The sequence below is a fragment of the Rhipicephalus sanguineus genome, unplaced genomic scaffold (genome assembly GCF_013339695.2).
Source record: "Rhipicephalus sanguineus isolate Rsan-2018 unplaced genomic scaffold, BIME_Rsan_1.4 Seq747, whole genome shotgun sequence".
NCBI classification, from domain to species: domain Eukaryota; kingdom Metazoa; phylum Arthropoda; class Arachnida; order Ixodida; family Ixodidae; genus Rhipicephalus; species Rhipicephalus sanguineus.
Window position 1 is genome coordinate 1 of NW_023615895.1, and position 19,824 is coordinate 19,824.

The window sequence follows — 19,824 nt, forward strand, 5'->3', positions numbered from 1 at the left end:
CATTCCACAGAAATCATTTGCGATTTTCTGTAATGGGTAGAGCCCAAACATGAAAGGAAGGTGGCGATGACACGATAGACGCAGACAAACAATGTTTTGTGGTCTTGGTCATCCTTTTGAACTTCAACTACACAGGTTACAGAATGCCAGACAGCCCACTCAAAAGCCTTGCTAAGTTTCTGGCTTGTTCGTGCATAAATCTTGTGGTAAGATGGCACTTCACAATGCCTATTTTTTAATGCCATCTTTGGTTCTGCAGCATCATAGTACTTGAATGTGTCGCAAAGATTAAACTGGGAGTGTCCGCTACCAATGTCAATAAAAAGTGCATATATTCTTTGTTCCATCCATTCCCGAAGGCACTTCTGTTCCTTCCACAGGAATCATGTAAATGTGATTTACTCTAAATGAAAACTGCAAGTTTTATCTACGAATGAAGATATATAGCATTTCACTGGACAAGAAGAAGTGTTAACATATGACTACTACGGTAATAGCCACATTTAGGACTGTAATGACAACGGCAGAGAAGAAGCCACACCAAAAAGGACAGTGCAGGGTTGAAGAGAGGTAATTAAACAACCTACTTGCACAACAACCTCCGTTTCATGCAGCAAAGACAGCACTCACTCTGCACTCCTTCGAGCAGGCAGCTGACGGCCACCTTGTAGAGGGAGAAGGCCCCCACAAAGTCGCCTTGGGCTTCGCAGGCATACGCTTTGGCAGCAGAGCAGGTTGCCTCGTGGAGGTAAGCGACACCCTCCGTATCCAGTGGCGACACCGGTGTGCCAGGTGTGAAACTTGTGGCTGACTCATGTCTCGATCGCTCAGTGTCCCTGCCTCCACAGCTCTCATCCGCATCTACATCAATGTGTGTCATCATATTCCCAACATCAGCTGGTAGTGCATATGAGTATACTATACACGCTGAACTTTCGTGTACAGCAATCTATGGCCACAAGATCAGGCACGGTGCAATGTGGCTTGACATTCACACATGCTTTTGGTACCACTGTTACAAACATAATATGCCATCGCCGGTATTTGGTGAGAGTGAATGGGATACATGTTTGAATCTCAAAACATAAACGTATATGTTTGCACTAATTTCCATTTCCTGTCTTTAGTGGTCGCACAAGGTATGCTGTCATTTTTAAGACAGAATAATGTAGTTAAGAGTCTTCTGTCAAAAAAAGAAAGAAAGAAAGAACAGTGTGAAAATCATCAGAATTATTAACGGCTGATCTACCTGTGATAAGCAACCCACACTTCGCACTTAAAAAACAAAATATAAAACAAAACGTACACTGTATATGTGAGTATTACCAGAGAACTTTAATATAAATGTAAGCATAAGCACCTTTCTTTTTACAAAATAAAGAAATGATTCCTCAGCAATTTGCTTCAGGAAACTTGGCCTGCTAACTGTTCTTCCGTTGGAGAGGAGTGTACCTTTTTTACAACCAGATGCAAATCTTTCTTATGCTGTCCAATCCCTGCTGAACGTCACATTACATCAACAAAAATCTCTTTCACGAGGCACAGTACCTTTGAGCTTCAGCTCTGTCCAGTCGTCAGCCTCTTCCTCTACCGTTTCCTTGACAGGATTGGGAAAAACAAATGTAGGACCACTGGGTGTGGGCGTAGATTCATCTCCGAGGGAAGCACAGGCATCAGCAGCCGACAGGATCCATGCGTTGCTCAATGAAGTCAGGTCATCGTCAACATCCTTCTGCAATGGCATGAGAATAACAGGCATACAAACTAGACCTCTTCAACACAATTTGTACTGTGCACGAACAATAGCTTCATGTGGGCAAGTTTGTTTATTCTTGATGTGGTAGGTGCGGTGAATGAATAAATGGGCCTGTCTGCCTCACTTTACATTCCAAATTACTTTTGTGTTGTACTTACTGCATTAACTATGCAATTTGAGTCATGTTGTCATGGGGATCACAAATACATGACGATATAAAACAGCATATTTCACAATAGTGTCTAAAGGGTGCCGAACAGTATCACTGACTAACAGCTCACTAATGTTCACTACACCCCAATCTTCTTCACACTGCTGGGTATCATACTACCGCATTGTTGGCTCATTCATGCACAAATGCCTTGTACATAACATTACACTCACATCTTTCATTCTTCCATGCATACATGTCCATGCCCGTTGTTTCCGCATCCTGTCTAAAGCAGCAACAACCGTGTGTTTTCTTACAATATGTTATGCTAACCACCTCTAGAGATAGTTCCACTTGAAAGCGCTGGCTTCACTCTCATCAGTGAGACAGAAAAAAAACAAAAGAAATGTCCCACAGCGAATGATAACAAGGCTTCGGGAACTGATTACCAAATGCTGAGTATAGTACCTGTAGGACGGGATCAAATTCAGCTATGTCAGGACGGAGAAATCCTGCGGGTGAGGTCTGGTGTGAGATTGAATGCGGGTCATCTTCTTCTCCTTCCGTGGCCGTGGAACGAGCGGACCGGTCGGCCTCTTCCTCTGTGGTCGTGCGAGAGTCCAGGCTGATGCTGTCGGCAGTCAAAGATGGGCCCCATGACACTTCAGAAGAACAGTCACCACCCGCAAGATCAGCAGCATGGTTGACACTGAGAGGGGAGAATACAAAAATATGGACCAATTCATTCTCTACATTCTCAAGCACATGTTTAAAGGAAGCAGTGCACTGTTACTTAGGAAGTCAAGCGTGAAGTGGGTATTGTGTTCAATGCAATAATCGGACAAACTTTAAAGGGACCGGCATCTAGCCAGAGCATGTGACTTGATATCCTGGTGGAAATGAAAAGACAGTGAATTAGAGTGACAGATTCAAGCATCCTTTTCGAGATATAAGTAGGATTATATCAATGTTTAAACCCTGTCGCTGTCTAAACTTCTTCCAACAAAAACCGGTGACACTCTACACTCTTCGGCAATCTCTTCGGCAAACTGCGATGGCTACAGCATCGCTGGTGTTTGGTTGTATACACCAAAAACACTAGCCAACAGGAGCCAATACCAGCCTACAGTTAGTCAACATTATCCGTAGCTGGTGTTAGGCATCCAGAGCCCTGTCACTGCTCGCTTATTAAAGTCTGTAACATCTTTTTAATGAAGTTTTTTAATTAATTAGTCTGCTTGTTTATATTCTGTCCTAATTATAGTTCTATGTGAAAGCTTTTAGTTTATTTTTCATGAAGTGGTAAAGAAAGTGCCAACAAACATTGCTCCTTCTTTTTGTTTGCTAAAACTTAGAGCCATAAAATGTACATCAGTCTAAAGAAGGACGCTCTTTTATACGGGTGCATCTCACAGTTGGAACAAGGACAAAACGATTGGCAGTTCTCAGATTTTGATGCTTACCGTTGATTGGACGAGGAATCATTAGATTTGGACGGCGGTGCAAGCAAGGGTGGACTCAGCCCCGACATCTCCCCTTCAATTTCATCGTGGCATTCTTGGCTGTTCTGTTAAATGGCAACCCGAGCATGACATCAACACCGTGCTTCCAGATTTCAAGGGCCGCAAAATATTACACTTAAATGAAATTCTGAAGACAGTAAAGTGAACCCGCCAACAATACACACAATACACAGCATCCCACAGAAAAATGACAAAAGCCTTGCTGGAAGCATCATCGCGTGAAAATTTCGTGATAAGAAAGAAGGAAAGAAAGAGCCTTAGTGCTCATAGCAGCTTGAAAACTAAGGTTTATTGTTTTATGGTTTGCATGCATCTGGGTTGAATGTGTTCCCACAACAAGATTTATTACTCGCCTATGTTTTCAAGCAAAGCCCCTTTCCAGCACAACATTTTCACATTTTGGGCAAACACAAAATTATAAACCAGGCAAGCAGTGTACTAACATCATTTAAAAAATGCATGCAATGATGTGGTGCAGTAAAAAAGAAAGAGGCAGAAAAGTTTATTTATTTGTCTATTAAAATTATTTTTAAGGTATTTTTTAAGGAAAAATGTATAGGTTAACTGATGCTTCTGCTTTACACTACCAAATTTTTAGCTCACTTTCTTTTTGTGTTACCATCTTTTAAGATGGCGATGCCAACCTAGATACTAATGATACCTAAATATATGTATTTTTCTTCCCATGAGTGCAGATTTCTATTATGTGACATATCAAACAAAAATTCAAGAAGCTCCTCTTTACCCATTTTTCATAATTTGTAGTTCGAGTTTATACCTCTTTGATTTTTGTTCTGTCCTCTTATTTAATCTAGATAAACATACGGCTTACTTGATTCATACCTTCCCGGTGATTGTTTCCAATGTGTGTGTGTAAATGAATACTTCTGTGTCCTATTGCATTTTTATATCGCATTGCCTTCAGCTACAATTCCATCCAGTTCATGTGTGCATTCATGTATATTGTATGCTATTTGTCCAAATAAATATATTTAAGAAAAAAAACATTACTCACTGATCAACAAGACACACAGAAGCAACAGTAAGTGGAATCCTCAACACACCATCTGAGCACAATAATGTGTAACCATGTTAACTCTTAGCAGTCACATTTATTTTGTATTTTGTCGATGAGGTTCCTTAATATCATTATAATAAATTATTTTTATATGCTAACAGTTGCTATATGCATTGCTAAACATTGTAGTGAGTACAAGCTTGTTAATTTGGATTTCACCGGAAAAACTGTCCGAATTAACTGAATGCAGAATTATTAAAAGTATTAAGGATGCAATTAACAAATGTCTGTTTCATCAAGGCACTTTCATTTTCTTGAGGAATACGTAATTAAAGTAATTATTTTACATGACAGCAGTGCAAAAGCCACAATTTTCGTCACTTGCAACTTCGTTCAAAATGTGAACGCACCTCAAGACCCCGTGTGTTAAGCCGAAAAGTACTTTGAACCCAACCTTATTCAAACCAACAACGTGATTGTCGATGCCAACCACGTCTTTCTAAAAGCCCGCGAATGCCGTTTTCGCTGCTTTGTGTCGCATATTTCCGGCACTTCATACTTGGCGCGCTCCAAGGATCATCCGAAATAACGGGCTTGCGGCCAAATATGACCGAATTAACGATAGTTTGATGCCATCGAACAATGTATATGCTGGCCGGGACCAGAGAACACGCCTGAATTATCTGATTTTGCAAACTAACGAGTATCGAATTAATGAGCTTTTACTGTATTAAGATTAACCATGCACCAAACACCACAGAAGGACATTTCGACAATAGAGGAGGTGTTACAACTGAATTACCAACATCATAAGGCATTAAAAAAAACTGAACGGAGTATAAAAAAAAAGTGATTTTCATATTAATTGTTTAATATACAGTGCATATGATTGCAGTGTATCTAAGCTATCACCAACTTGCTTAGACTATTCAACTTTACAGTGGGCTTTTTTTTCCTACATGCAAAATGGTTGTACTATTCCGCTCATAGACGCAAACTTTTCCATAAGACGCATGGAATTCTAGCAGCTACAATGTCATATATGTAGATAAATAAATACGCCCATTGTTCAATACCATGTCAGAACGGCGACACGAGCTTATCAGATAATGCAGTGGGCCAGTGTCACGCACATACTGTCAGCTATCACTTGTCTGCAGGTTCTTATCTCCCGCAACAGCAAAGTTCGAAGCACTTTGATGAAAACATCAATGCATCCTAAGGTTTACAACTTCCTTTAAAGTTTTTCATTAAAGAATTCAAGGCGGCTATTCCTGGAGTACGAAACAAAGGCAGAGCATGTGCAATCATGACATTCCACAGCAGTGCATATTCAGTTAAGTCAGGCCACATTATTCAAAGCGACAGCTGCTACGCTGAGAAACCAACAAAGGTGATTGTTCAGGATAGAGTGAATGAGCTTAGTCCACGAAGAAGTGAAGTAGGACTTCAAAGACGAGAAGAAAGAGAATAAAAGGTCACGATAACTGTAAACAACATAGCGAATTGTAGAGAACAACAAGCGACACGCGACAACGTACAGTGGTGGAAGAACAAGAATGACGCAGTGGTGAAGTTAACCAATGTGGGCCACGTGCACATACTTACCTCGAAAAACTTCACGAACACTTGGCTGTTGAAAAGGACGGGATACTGGGCGGCAAAGTCCAAGAGGCAGAGAGCTGCCTTGCGACGCTCCTCCACCGTTTCTTCGTCGAAGCGACCTTGTAGGAGGGGATAAAGACAGCCGATGACAACGTCACAAGATGGATGAGCATAGTATGACAAATGGCCCACTTCGTTTTCAAACAAAGGTGTTATTTTTTGTGCGCTATAATAAAAATGAAAATATACGCTATGGTAGCCGAGAGCAAAAATTTGCCACGTGCCCTTAATTTTGAAAAGTGAGTTTGTATATGTTACTTGTGGGTCATGAGATTAAACTTTACAAAGGGAGGAGAACTGATAGGTAAACAGAAGCAACTAAAGGAAATAAATTCGTAATTTTTAATTGTCCTTTTCGTCAAGACATATACTAAATCACAAATTAAAGCTGCCAAATGTATATTTATCTCATTACCACAACCTGCAAGGATTTGCACACTAAGTTCTTATTTCATTAATTGTAAAACCTCACATATGTGACATCGGTCTCGAGCAACTGTCAATTAACATAGTACGAAAATAACTACAGCAAAATAATGCAATGGACGAGGATGAAAAGGGAGCTTTCGTAATTAAAGGCCGCAGAAATTAAAGCACTCTCGCGACGAACTAGATTATGTATTAAACGAAACAAAACCAAAAAGAAAAAAAAAACGCAGTGCCTATGGTGACAAAGACCGCTGCAATCGTCGCCAATTACGTAACACGCGACTAAGCAGTAAACATCCCTCCGAAAACGCCAAAGCTACTCCCAAATTTAAATCACGTTTCACGCCGTCAAGTTGCTCGGGGCGACAGCGGTAAATGAAAAGGATCGCGATCACCGAAAGCCACCTACTGTACTCACCAAAATAGCTAGCCTTAGCAAACTTCGGGAAGTTTCCTTTCAAGTGAAGGCCTTGGTAAAGGTGAAGGAGCGCCTTGTAGAGCTTGCGGAAGTCGCTGTACCTCTTCCATACTACAACCTAACGGAAGAAGACGCAACCGGCAGTAAATGACGAGTGTTAAGCAATTAAACGTGACGAGGCGCCGAAACTACGAGCGCGCCCGCTTACCTGAGATGCCGCTTCCACAGAATTCTTGGGAAACACCTGCGAACGTCATAAAACACATCATTCGTCATCAATGTGCTCATAGGTAATGCTGTCTCGCCGAGCTACGCATAAGGAAAGACGCGAACCAATTGACGACGCGACAAACGACTACATTGGGGCTGCCGATCGAGCGGTCGATCCTCTTACCTTCGAGACAACCTTGTAGATGGTGTACCCCTTCTTGTGCCGAGTTGGATTCGATACGTAGAAGCTCCTGACCCAGTCGTTGTGGTCCGGTAGCTTTGACATGATCGAAACCAATCATAAACCGAGCGATCGAGGCAACAACACGGAGTAAAGCATGACCGAGGAGGATCGGTGGTGAACGTAGCTTGTGTCACGTCACAGGCGACGCGACAACTTTCGCCGATGCGCGCTGCGTCGCCCGATGCGCTTCATCGGGGCGTGTAATCCTTTAAAACGAAGAGGAGGCGCGAGAGCAAACTTCCACGGCGGCAACACACACACTGCACACACCACCACAACACCGGATGAACGGAGCAAAAACTGCACAAATCCGCAAAAATCCAAACACGGCTTGGCTTAAGTCGACTTGCTATGATTTAGACGTAGCCGACAGAATTATATGAGGTTAAGCCTGTGATTAAGACAAGGTTAAGCAACACTTACCAAGTTTTTAAAATATTGTAGCCTTTTAAACTAGCTTGAGTTAACTTATCACAAGATCACCGTATTCGCAAAGTATTTGTCAGAACGTTGGTCAGTCCCGTATTTCAGCGCGGTATTCAATTTGAAGTTCACTTCAGAAGAAAATTTGCGATATGATGGAGCGTTCAGCGGTCATTTAGCATAGTATTAGATTTTTAATTATATCCTCCTCTAAATGAAAGGAGATTAAACAAACGGGACAGTGGTGCTTCCTCGTCGAAAGAAGTCACAGCGCGGTGCGATATTGTAGGCGGGAAAACGAAAGCTCGGGAAGTTTGAGACGTGCGAATTGTGCTGGCTTGGGTCTTTCTTTGGCCATAACATAATCAGACTTCTTAATCCAGATAGCATGTGGGCCTAAACGCAATAACACTTGTGACACAGCTGGTGCTCCCATAAATCATTTTCGAAATATTCAAGACCGGATATAACCCCCCCCCCCTTCAAAAATTTTCAGTTTTGCTTGTGTATAATACACGCACACATACAAACGCACGCATGAACATACATGAAGTATGGTTACTCCCCTACTCCCCTACTCCCCCCCCCCCCCCCCAAACGGAGCACTCTGCGCACGGCTATGCCGGTGATTGACTCCAGTGGTATCTAGATGTAACTAGAACAAATAGATAGAATTGTAAACTACTTATTTCCAGATGTTCCATTTCGCTTTTATGTGGTATACATACTATAAGCAATAGAGCTATCACTGATGATAAATGCAAGTTTCGTGGAATATTTGCGCGCCCTCTGCCGCGGCTAATTACTGTGCCGTGCTAACAGTTAGTTAGGTCATGATGCCACGGTGGCCTAGGTATTGTCTGGGGTGTCATACGAAAGCTATCTTAACGATAACTACACTCATCCAAAACTGTCAATTGCCGACCACGCGTGAACAACATTGAAACAGCTGTTTCAGTCTTATTCAAGTGGGCAGCAACCACGTGCCAACGGATAAGTCGAGAGACCGATAGACGATGCTTAAAAAGATTGAGGAAGGAAACACTAAAGGAGGAAGCGTTACGGGACAATTTTGAAGCCTAGTCATAAAAAATTTAAGGGAGAAGTAGGCGCTGGTCACGTGATAGTGCAAGCGCTACTGTTGGTCGGGTTAGGGGTCGGGTCATTTGATTGCGTCCGCTGCGGGGGCTTAATCCTACCCAGGAGGCACCGCGCTCTGGTCGTGTGGGGCAGCGTCAGAGGAGGTTGGTTTGCCGAGGCTAGCGGAATCACCTGACGCTTCATCCTAGTTCTTTTTTCCCTTCCTCCATGCATAAAAGAAATTTGGGCGGCAGCTACACACTAGTGGCGTGAAGACTGCGGGAACAGCGCAGCTTGTGAAGTTTCTCGCCTCCTTATCCCTACTTCCATTTCTTACCCCTTGCTATACTATACCATATATGTCTATGCTGTTCTTTACCCTCTACCTTCCTCCTTTCCCCATCTTCACCCTCACACCACTCCTCCTCACCCCCACTTCCCTTACCCCTTGCTATACCATTGCATAGACTATGCTACACAAGGCACATGGGCGCCGCCATCATGGGCTGTTAAACGAATGTTTTCTTATTTTTGTATCCCGTGACGCGAGCATAAAGCCAGGAAACACAGAATGCACCACCTCAACAGTTTTCATGTGTATACGCCCCCCGTAGCGCTGTTTGCTTAGTTGTTCAAGATGAAACACGGCAAGGTTAACAACCCAGCATGGAGGCACCGAAACCCGCCCGTAAAATAGCCTATATAGGCTATGTAATGCTTCATCCTCTCCTCTCACATTACTGCTCCACCCCCTTATTTTCCTTTCCCTTGCCATACCATATATGGCTATGCAATGCTCTACACTCTTCCCTCCTCCTCACCCTCACATCACTCCTCCTCAGCCTCACTTCCCTTTCCTAGATCCCTTCCTATACTATACTGCACAATAATAATATATGGGGTTTAACGTCCCAAAAACCACGATATGATTATGAGAGATCGACGCCGTAGTGGAGGGCTCCGGAAATTTCGATCACCTGGGGTTCTTTAACGTGCACCTAAATCTAAGTACACAGGCCTCGAGCAATTCCGCCTCCATCGAAAATGCAGCCGCCGCGGCATTTCAATGGAGATTAAAATAATGTTGAACAATAGACGATGTCAATTCTTCGGCATGCAGTGCCATTTAATGTAACATTGCTTTCAATGAGCCAAATAAACCCAATGCACAAACAAAAGCAGCACACTCAGCTAACCAACTAGCCTAATTGCTGAAATAAAAGTACCCGTGATTGGAATGACGCTTCGCTAATTACTCTGAATGTGCTGCACTGAAAAGGAAGCACAATGCTTCGTCCATAAAAAAAGCTCTTCTTTGCGTCTGAATCCAACAGGCCAGTGGCATTACAGACACAAAGGAACGTTAAAATGCGCATATGCCACAAAAATGTCGGATATTCATGTACCATACACGCGCGATAATATGCAATGATCGCTAGACTTGAAGGGATCCCACAAAGTGGTTGACTAATAGCGTACGTAAGAGTTTTGGTGATTGGCGATAAATATTTACCGTCGTAGTTGTTGCACTGACGCTTATAAAACACCCAAAAAAATAAATAATTGCGATATTATCACACACAAAAAAAAAAAAACTGGCCAATGGCGGCCGGTGCGGACCGGCAACCGGCCTGGCCGGTCTAAAACCGGACAGGTGGCGAAAAAGGAATTTTTATTTTCCTCCAAAATAACATAGCACTGGTTCCATACATAATACGGTTCCACATATCACTCAATTACATTGGCACAGGTTCCACAGTAAAGTCACACACAATATTTCACATCATCACAGTCAATATGTTGGCACTCACACCACAAGACATGGGAGTGGGATTTACGTAGTTCGTAGTCCCTGTATGGGGGCACAAGCGAGCGTAACCCTGTTATTGGCGATATTTACAAATGCACACGACCAACGTTTCAAGAATTTCTCTTCACCCAACAGAAAAAATTCTGTATCCAAGTGATCTAGTACAGTATTGTACATCCGCATCAGCAGCGGCCACTGGTTTTGGCGAACCTTTGCCTGCTTGACTGCTAGCCCCCTGTTTTCTCACAACGTAAACATCCCGGCGGCCAACACTAGTCGTGCCAGTGCGCCGTTGGGGCACCTGTCCCTCTTAACAAACCTTTCTATACCCAACGGGTGGTGCGCCTTGTCCACGAGGGACCAGAAAATCTTGGCCACGCGGCAGGTTATCAACGCGTGTTTGTTATCTTCGTGTTTTTTGCAGTGCACGCACTGCTCCGAACGAACGTAATGTCACTTATACATCCGGTCCGCCGTAGGCAAGACGGACCACCCGAAACGCCACACCACATCCTGAATGCTGACTGGCAGCCATCTAGGGGTCAACAAGACCCACGGAAACCCAGGGTTCTTAACCTCGCAACCAGAGTTCACCAATAACTCCTGTGCTAGTTGTGTATTTCGGCACTCCAGGAGGGGAGTGTCAGGTTCAGCGCGGCAATGCGCTTGCATATTCCGATCACATGCCTGTAGATGGGCGTCGGGTTTATCGCCTTCGGCCCCGGGGGCTGCGTCTGCAAAAACAGACGACTTTGCACTCCTAGGAAGTACGTCGCCAGTTTTCTGGCGGGGTGCTCCTCTGGTAATTGCAAAACCCTGAGGGTCGTTTTCAGAGCGTATAGGTGTCTGCCAAAACGACGGCCGAAGGGATATTCCATCCGCCCCTCTCGCGAGGCAAGCCTAACTGTTCATATTTTACCAGGGGGGTCTTGGAATTCCAGAAAAACCTTATAAACTGAGACTTGACCTTATGTGCGACCTGGTAGGGCATAACTAGTGAATTTGACGAGAACCAGAGGCGACCTGTAAAGACGCCTATGAGTAAGTACCGGCGTACATAGTAGAGGAAATTAAATTCAATGCTCCTTCCAGCTCTCGCTGGTCGTTCCACCATAGAGTAACAGAAAATGACAAGAGTGGACACACGAGCCTATAAACGGCGGAGCTACGCAGCTTCTCGCCAGCCGTTAGACGGCAGCACGTCACTCCCTGTTTCCAAGAGAACGCGCGTACTAGTTATCTACTGCAGTACCTTTTCTGGTTCACGATACATCTACTTGTCTTTGTCAGATTATGTGGCTGCGGCAGTGGCTTCCGCTGGCTCGCAGTGCGGCTCTAAATCCGTCTTTATCGTCTGCGATTGGACAGTTCGAAATCATCGATTGGTAGCTGTCATGACCATATATGGTCAGATTTGCCGGCAAGACGACGCGGCGACGCATATAAAATTGGCTCTACCTGCTCCGCGGATAATTCGCTGGGATCGTCTGCCGGGAAGTTACTCTGCTTGGCGGCTGCTTGGTAAGAACGCCTTCATTAGGTTCTTTTTTCCCTTCATTACTTTGCAATGTATTTGTCTCTACAGCTTTAAGTTGACATTTGACGCAATTTGTGTTTTAGCGCCGAAAGCTTCTTTGTGCTTCGCGTATGGTGCTCGTGAATTGCTTTGCATTAAGAAATAGCTACTTGAAATGCTACGCAGCTTTTCCCTTCATTACTTTGCAATGTATTTGTCTCTACAGCTTTAAGTTGACATTTGACGCAATTTGTGTTTTAGCGCCGAAAGCTTCTTTGTGCTTCGCGTATGGTGCTCGTGAATTGCTTTGCATTAAGAAATAGCTACTTGAAATGCTACGCAGCACGTTAGCGAAGAAATCGTTTCTTGGCGCCAAAAATGAGTCGCCGCTTGCGTCGTAAGGTTTTCTTTGTGCATACAATGCCGTTACACGCAGTTCTAATTCACTGCATGGGTGTGCAAATGTGTGAAAGAGTGCAGTTATGCTTTGAATCGTTATTTGTGGTATTCGCAGTTTGCTTGACGCCTATGTTAAGAGCCAAATTAGAGAGAACTTGAGAAATGAGAACAGTGTTCGTTGGCCGTGGCTACGACGTAATATTCTCGTACCGAAGGTTGCTTTGTTTTCACTGCGGCAACTGCTGGGACTGTTTTTCGCGAAAGGGCGCTGAGAAGTGCGTCGGAGACAATTTGTGCGAAGGCCAGAGAAAATACGGTCAACTTTTTCTCTTTTTCAGGTCATGCCGTCCGGAGTCAAGTACTACGGCAGCTACTGCTGCGCTGCGTGGTGCAACAACAACGGCAGGACAGGGAGAGAGCGTGGTACTAAGTGGTTCAGGATTCCGCGAGACGACAGGTAGCCCTTTGCACATTTCCAAGATGTAATTTTGAAGTTGTGGTTGTCATTAACTAACTATCAAAGTATGTTTGTATCTTTCGCACTATTTTGCCGTTCAGCTAGTTAGTGTTTGGATGGTCATACATGCATATTCTTCATTCGCCTAAATCGAGTGGCCCCTTTTCACTCTCAAAACTCTGAAAACTTCGCACTGGAGGTGTCGCGGAGCTGGGCGGCCTTCCTCGTTTCTCCTTTCTTTTTCTGTTTCTTGCATCTTTTTCTGTCCCTATCTCTTTCTCTCTCTACCTAGTTTTCCCTTTCTGTATCTCTCTGGGCTCATTCTTGCTATGTATTTCTTCATTTTCTCTGTCCCTCTGTTTCTTTTTCTCTTTATTTGTTTTTCACTCTGTGTCTTTGTCACCTTTTCATGCCTTTTCCTTTCATTCCTGTCTGCGTTCTATCTCATTTTCACATGGTCGTTTTTGTTTGACACTCGCACCAGTTGTATTTGGTAGTAGAGCTTGCCAGATTCCTGTGGTGCTTATCCTTCCGAGGAGTTTTGCATGACTGAGCACAACTTAATGATAGCTTAAACAGCTCCACTGTAAAGAGAACGAAGAGAGAGTGAGAGTTTATGATAAGTTTTACGATGTTGCACAAGTCAGTGGCAGCTTAATTGAGTTTGTTTTAAAAAATGTAGTTCCCAATGCGTTAAACTCTGTTGGATATACATGACTTGCAGCTATTGGCCATTGCTGGTGTTCTATCTGTTGCCTTAAGTGCTTTCATCATGAGTGCGCATTGGAGTTGGACTTCCCTCTTAAGCAGAACTCCCCCCACCCCCAGGGCAAAGGTCTGGTTGCAGTATGCTGATCGTCAAGACCTGCTTTCTAAGCCAGCCTCGCAGCTGTATGCCGTCTACCGCCTGTGCAGTGAGCACTTTGAGCCACAGTGCTTTATGGACCCTGGGCGAACAAAGCTTAAAAAAACCGCTCTTCCTTCTGCCCCCCCATTGACTCGCTGGCAGATGATGATAGCGCAGGGTAAACTGTTTGAGAAATGCGTGTGCACACAACTGTCCAAAGTTGTGTTTTTTTTGTACTAACTCTGTGCACTGTGTCGTAACCTTCTGGTTACTTTAGGCAGAGGCTATTTTCTCTATAAAACACTGTTGCTAAATCGCAAGGTGTGTGTTATGTGTGTTGTACTTATCTCTGTGTTTTTCAATGCATCGCCTTCAGCGATTGTCTAGCAGTCTGTCCTGTGTTAACTCACTTTGTTGTTATTTGTGAGCTGTGTTCATTTCGTTAAGCATTCAAACCATGTAAACAAATACATGGCCATTGCGTGCCGTCTACTTTATTCTATACCTTTATTCTATACTGCTGGCATTTATTCTGTCCAGCCCAGTCTACCAGTCCATTTGTGGCATGTGAGAGCTTTGTTGACATGAGGTCTGACCCGGAGATCCTTCATTCATGACTGCAGTGAACCTTTCCCACCTTATGGTTCACAGGGTCAAGGTAACATTTCTCGTTTTCTGATGGTAGCTGTCAAGTTGCATAGTGCTAATCCAACTTGTCCATAAGTGCATGTAGTGCTTGATCATGCTGCCAGTAGGCACGGTGTGGCAGATGCAGTGAATGCAATTGCGTAAGAAGTATCCCTTACCTTAAACCACTGTTTCAGAGCTGCTCATAAGTCTGGTCTTTACTAATTCACATCTGAACTAGGTGTCCTTATTTTGTGTGGGTGCATGAGCATGTCTTATGGTGCTAATTTGATTGATGGGAGGCCTCTATTAATGCAAAGTTTTTTTTAGGGGTAACCAAAGCGGCTTCCAGGAGAACATCCAGTCTAGTCGGGGGTGACGAGAGTGAGAGTGTAAAGGAGAGCTCCTGTTCCCTGGCACTGCCTGGTAAGTCGTCTGTCGTTCTCTTTTGTGTTAATTCAGACTTTATCTGATGGCAGGAAAATGGTTAGAGGAAAGGTGTTTCTGTTCAACAGTTCGTTCTTTTGTGTTATTGCAGAAGGGACCCTAGTCGACAGCCACAAGCAACCTGTGAAGGGTGCTGCGGAGACTCCTTGCTCTACTGCCCATGGTAAGGAGTTTTTCTGGCACAGTTTGCTCGGTATCTCATTGGTGTCTTTCGTTGATGTCATTGCAGAAGAAAGTCCAGTCGGTGGTGACAAGAGTGAGAGTGTAAAGGAGAGCTCCTGTTCCCTGGCACTGCCTGGTAAGTCGTCTGTCGTTCTCTTTTGTGTTAATTCAGACTTTATCTGATGGCAGGAAAATGGTTAGAGGAAAGGTGTTTCTGTTCAACAGTTCGTTCTTTTGTGTTATTGCAGAAGGGACCCCAGTCGACAGCCACAAGCAACCTGTGAAGGGTGCTGCGGAGACTCCTTGCTCTACTGCCCATGGTAAGGAGTTTTTCTGGCACAGTTTGCTCGGTATCTCATTGGTGTCTTTCGTTGATGTCATTGCAGAAGAAAGTCCAGTCGGTGGTGACAAGAGTGAGAGTGTAAAGGAGAGCTCCTGTTCCCTGGCACTGCCTGGTAAGTCGTCTGTCGTTCTCTTTTGTGTTAATTCAGACTTTATCTGATGGCAGGAAAATGGTTAGAGGAAAGGTGTTTCTGTTCAACAGTTCGTTCTTTTGTGTTATTGCAGAAGGGACCCCAGTCGACAGCCACAAGCAACCTGTGAAGGGTGCTGCGGAGATTCCATGCCCTACTGTCAATGGTGAGATGCGGTTTAATGGCACCAATTGCTTAGTATCTTATTGCTGTCCTTGTTAATCTGCTTGCAGAGTCAAGTCCAACCAGCAGTGACGAAAGTGACGGCGAAAAGGAGAGCGCTTGTTCCTCGGCCCCACCTAGTAAGAGCGTTATTTCTTTTTATGTTTGTTGGGCAACCATCTCTAACGTAGTCTTGCCTCACGGGCATGGGCTGAGCAGCTATATGGCAAAGTGCAGTGTCCGTCATAATCATAATAGTTTCGGGGCATAAAATCTCTGCAGTTGTTATTGAAAAGCCTAAAGGCATGTGTTGCAGAGTGCTTGGCCTTGCTGCATATACAGCACACAAAGCAGCTAAAAGTTAAGGTAACTAACATAGTGGCCATCGACACTAATTTATCCAGGAGCTGCATCGTAAATGCAGCTCCTAGTGAGTTATGAAAGTAGCTTACAAAAGTGTTATAAATCAAAAGAGCCCAATGATGTGACATTCATTATTTTTTGCTATTATGGTGAACACAGCACTGTGCTTTTGAGATTCATGGGTGAGCCATCTGACGGACCATATATATTAAGTCTGTTGCGACACCTGTACTTACTTCTACGGTTGCATTACAAGCTGGGAATGAGTACAAACAAGGATCTGTCCTTCGGCACGGATACTTGAACTTTAGTGCTTGCCTACTGTTGCAAGATTTATTGTTTCAAATGTGTGATAATACATGTCATCTTGATAACTATCCCAACGGTACATCTTAAACATATAATTTTTGTGTGCCGGCGGCTCTCCTAAACAGCTTTGCAGTAAATTAGAGTCCCTTTTGTAGGATGCGTTCCGTAAAGCACTGACTGTTTATAGCTACAGCAAAGCAGGCTTTTCATAGCAATAACTGTACAATGTTGTACTGCTAGGTTTTCTTTAGAAAATAAAATTGGCCTGCTTATAACATAAGCACCCTTTGTGAACGAAGCAACATCAGTTATTCTCTAATAATGTAAGTTTACTTTGCAGTAAAATACTGTTTTTTCTTTTTCTAGCTTCTGCAGGCACTTCATCCACCTTTGCGGCAAAGTCTCGCCGGCCAAAAGAAATCATCAAGCGGCTTCAAGGGAGGGTGTGCAAGTACAAGAAGACTATTGAACGACTACGGAAACGGCAGGTGAAGACTCCCCGCACAACTGAAGAAGCGTTCGATGTTGTCAAACCTTTTGTCACTGATGAAATGTTTCAGCTCTTAAAAAGTCACGTTCAGCTGAGAGGAAAAAGCAGGGGTAAACGTTTTACTCGGTGGATGAAAAAATTTGCTTTGCAGTTGCATTTCTGTGGTGCAAGAGCGTATCGCTTTTTGTCATCGTTCCTAACACTGCCTAGTGAACGTTCCATAAGGAGATGGCTCTCAAATGTAAGAATGCTGCCGGGAATAATTCCAGGGATAGTTCAATCCATTGGGTTGTCGACTAAGTCGTGGAGCAAGCGCGACAGAGTGTGCGCTTTAATTTTTGATGAGATGATGCTTAAAAAAAATTTGGCTTATGATGTGACCCAAGATGTTGTGCAGGGCTTCACAGACAATGGTGTTGAGCGAACTTCAACAATCGCAGACCGGGCTATGGTGGTCCTGCTTTCTGGAATCTCTAAGAGATGGGTTCAGCCAGTAGCTTACACAGTAGCCCACGCCTCTGCATCATTTTCACACTTGCACAACCTATTAATGTCACTGATTAAGCAGTTGCAAGAAATCGGAATATCGATAAAAGCCTTAATATGTGACCAGGGAGCATCAAATGTGAGCTTGTCGAGGCAGCTGGGAGTATCTGTGGCAAAACCATTTTTCACTGTTGATGGAAACCGCATCTTTTTCATTTTCGATGTACCACATCTTGTGAAAACTACGCGGAACAACCTGCAGATGCACAAACTTCATATTGGACAGGAGGTTGTAGACTGGGCACACATTACCAAGTTGTATCATTCAACCCATGAGCTAAGGCTTCGATTGGCACCAAAATTAACGGAAAGACATATCTATCAGAAACCATTCAGCAATATGAAAGTGAAGCGGGCGACCCAGGTTCTTAGTGCATCCGTTTCCATTGCAATTACTGCACTTGTGTACGTTAAAGAACTGCCAGAATCTGCGCTGGCCACGGCCAATTTTTGTGACAGGATGGACATGCTGTTTGATGCTTTGAACAGTTCGAGTCCAAAAAAGAATGCTCAGAAGATGAGGTATGCAATTATTAAAGGGCAGTCTGAAGTGCTCGACTTCCTTGAGGCAGCTGCTCCATGGGTTGCTACTTGGAACTTTGAAGGCAGGCGGCAGCCACATACGATCACAGGGTGGCAGGTCACTATTAGAGCAATCCTGATGCTCTGGGAAGAGCTCTCGAATAAGTACAACTTCAGATTCCTCCTCACCAGGCGGCTACAACAGGACCCTTTAGAAAACATGTTTGGAAGCATTCGACAAAGGCAAGGATGCAACATGAACCCCACTGTTCCCCATTTTATAAGTGGTCTAAAGCACATTATGATCCAAAGAATTATGAAACTTTCAGATAAAGGAAACGTTGAGGAGGACAGACGTGTACTTCTTCAAGAGCTCTCGCCATTTTCATTCCACAAGCCATCGCTTGCAGATCATGTTCAGCCACCTTGCTCGGATGACTTCCCTCCACTTGAGGATATAAGTCTGCTTGCTTCACTGAACCAGTCGCATGCTGTCGATGATGCAGCATCTTACTACGTCGCAGGGTTTCTTATTAAGAAGTTTCTTGAAAAGTGCCCTGAGAATTGCCATTGTTCGGCATTTCTGAAGGATGATGAAAATGATTTGAGGCAGGAACACCAGTATTTTATGATGCTGAAAGCTTATCATGTACCTGGCAAGTTGTTTGGAAATTTGACTGTTCCGTCTGCCAGAGCGTTTGAAATGTTCCAGGAATTGGAATCTGCCTTTCTTTCCATTGTTGAAAGTGTGGTTCATTGCCATGGCATCTGCTCTATCTTGTCTGCTAAACTGTCATCCTCAAATTTCCACCTTTGTTCACTGGATTGCCATGCTAGGTTTCTGAAGATGTACTGTCGAATACGCTTGTGTTGGCATGTCAGATTTGTTAACCGCAACTTGGACAAAGTTCGCTTTCAGTCCTCAGTTTCTGGCTTGCAGCTTGACAAGTTTAAGTCTTAAACCAAAGGATGTGGGTTTTATGTGATATAAGTGTGAGGCTTAGAAAACCTCCTAGTGTGATGTTTGTGCGAGATGCATTGAAATTGCATGTTGCTTTGTGAAAAATGTGAAACTACTTAAAAAAAAATGGGGGGCGGAATGATTTGTTTTGCACTGTGCGCGATAGCTGCTTGTATACCTAATAAGAAAGGTTGGACTTCGAAAGCTTATTGTAGTCCTCTGTGATGCTAATGCTGTCTTCTGCACTTTTATTGTATTGTGGGAATTTTCTAAATATCGCCATCGCCTATTTATTCCTACTGTGCAATTTCTCAACACGTGGCAGCTGTCTTGCTTTGTGTAGTGCACCCATCTTTTGTACGTGCTTACCGAGAATGTGACTTGAAATAAAATGTTTCGTCTCTCCCAACGATTGTCATGTCTGCATAAACAATGGCATTGTGTGCTCGCCGCTCTGGCGGTGTGGCTTACACGAAGCTTCTTATGCATGCAAATAACGCGTAAAAAAAAATATATATATATATATATATATATATATATGACCTCCGAGACAATCACACGAATAAAAGTGGTCTCGGGGGCCGTGTAATTTTACCTATAGCTAAATAATGGCCTCTGAGATCGGCATTTTTAATTATTTTTTTGCGACTTCCGATCTCTGAGGCGGCTGTTAGGATTCCCCACTTCCGTTTGGTGCGCTGCGAACCCAAATCAGCCGCAGGGGCCTACGGGAGTGTCCTCTCTTAACCTTTTCTATATTACTCTATGCCCATGGTCTACGCCACGTCTACGCCTCGACAGCATGTCGACAGCTCA

General features: G+C 43.8%; 1 protein-coding gene across 1 annotated transcript; it reads right to left on the reverse strand.

The window, feature by feature from the left end:
• Positions 1–587: 587 nt before the first annotated feature.
• LOC119378238 (sorting nexin-15-like) lies at positions 588–7,720 on the reverse strand (the record flags this gene model as incomplete). The annotated part of the gene is made up of 8 exons (XM_037647438.1): positions 7,355–7,720; positions 7,169–7,204; positions 6,961–7,078; positions 6,057–6,172; positions 3,371–3,474; positions 2,376–2,616; positions 1,549–1,732; positions 588–861 (listed from the first exon to the last, which is right to left on the reverse strand). Coding segments are annotated over exons 1-8 (1,175 nt in total), but the record flags the coding sequence as incomplete, so codon positions are not given.
• Positions 7,721–19,824: the final 12,104 nt, after the last annotated feature.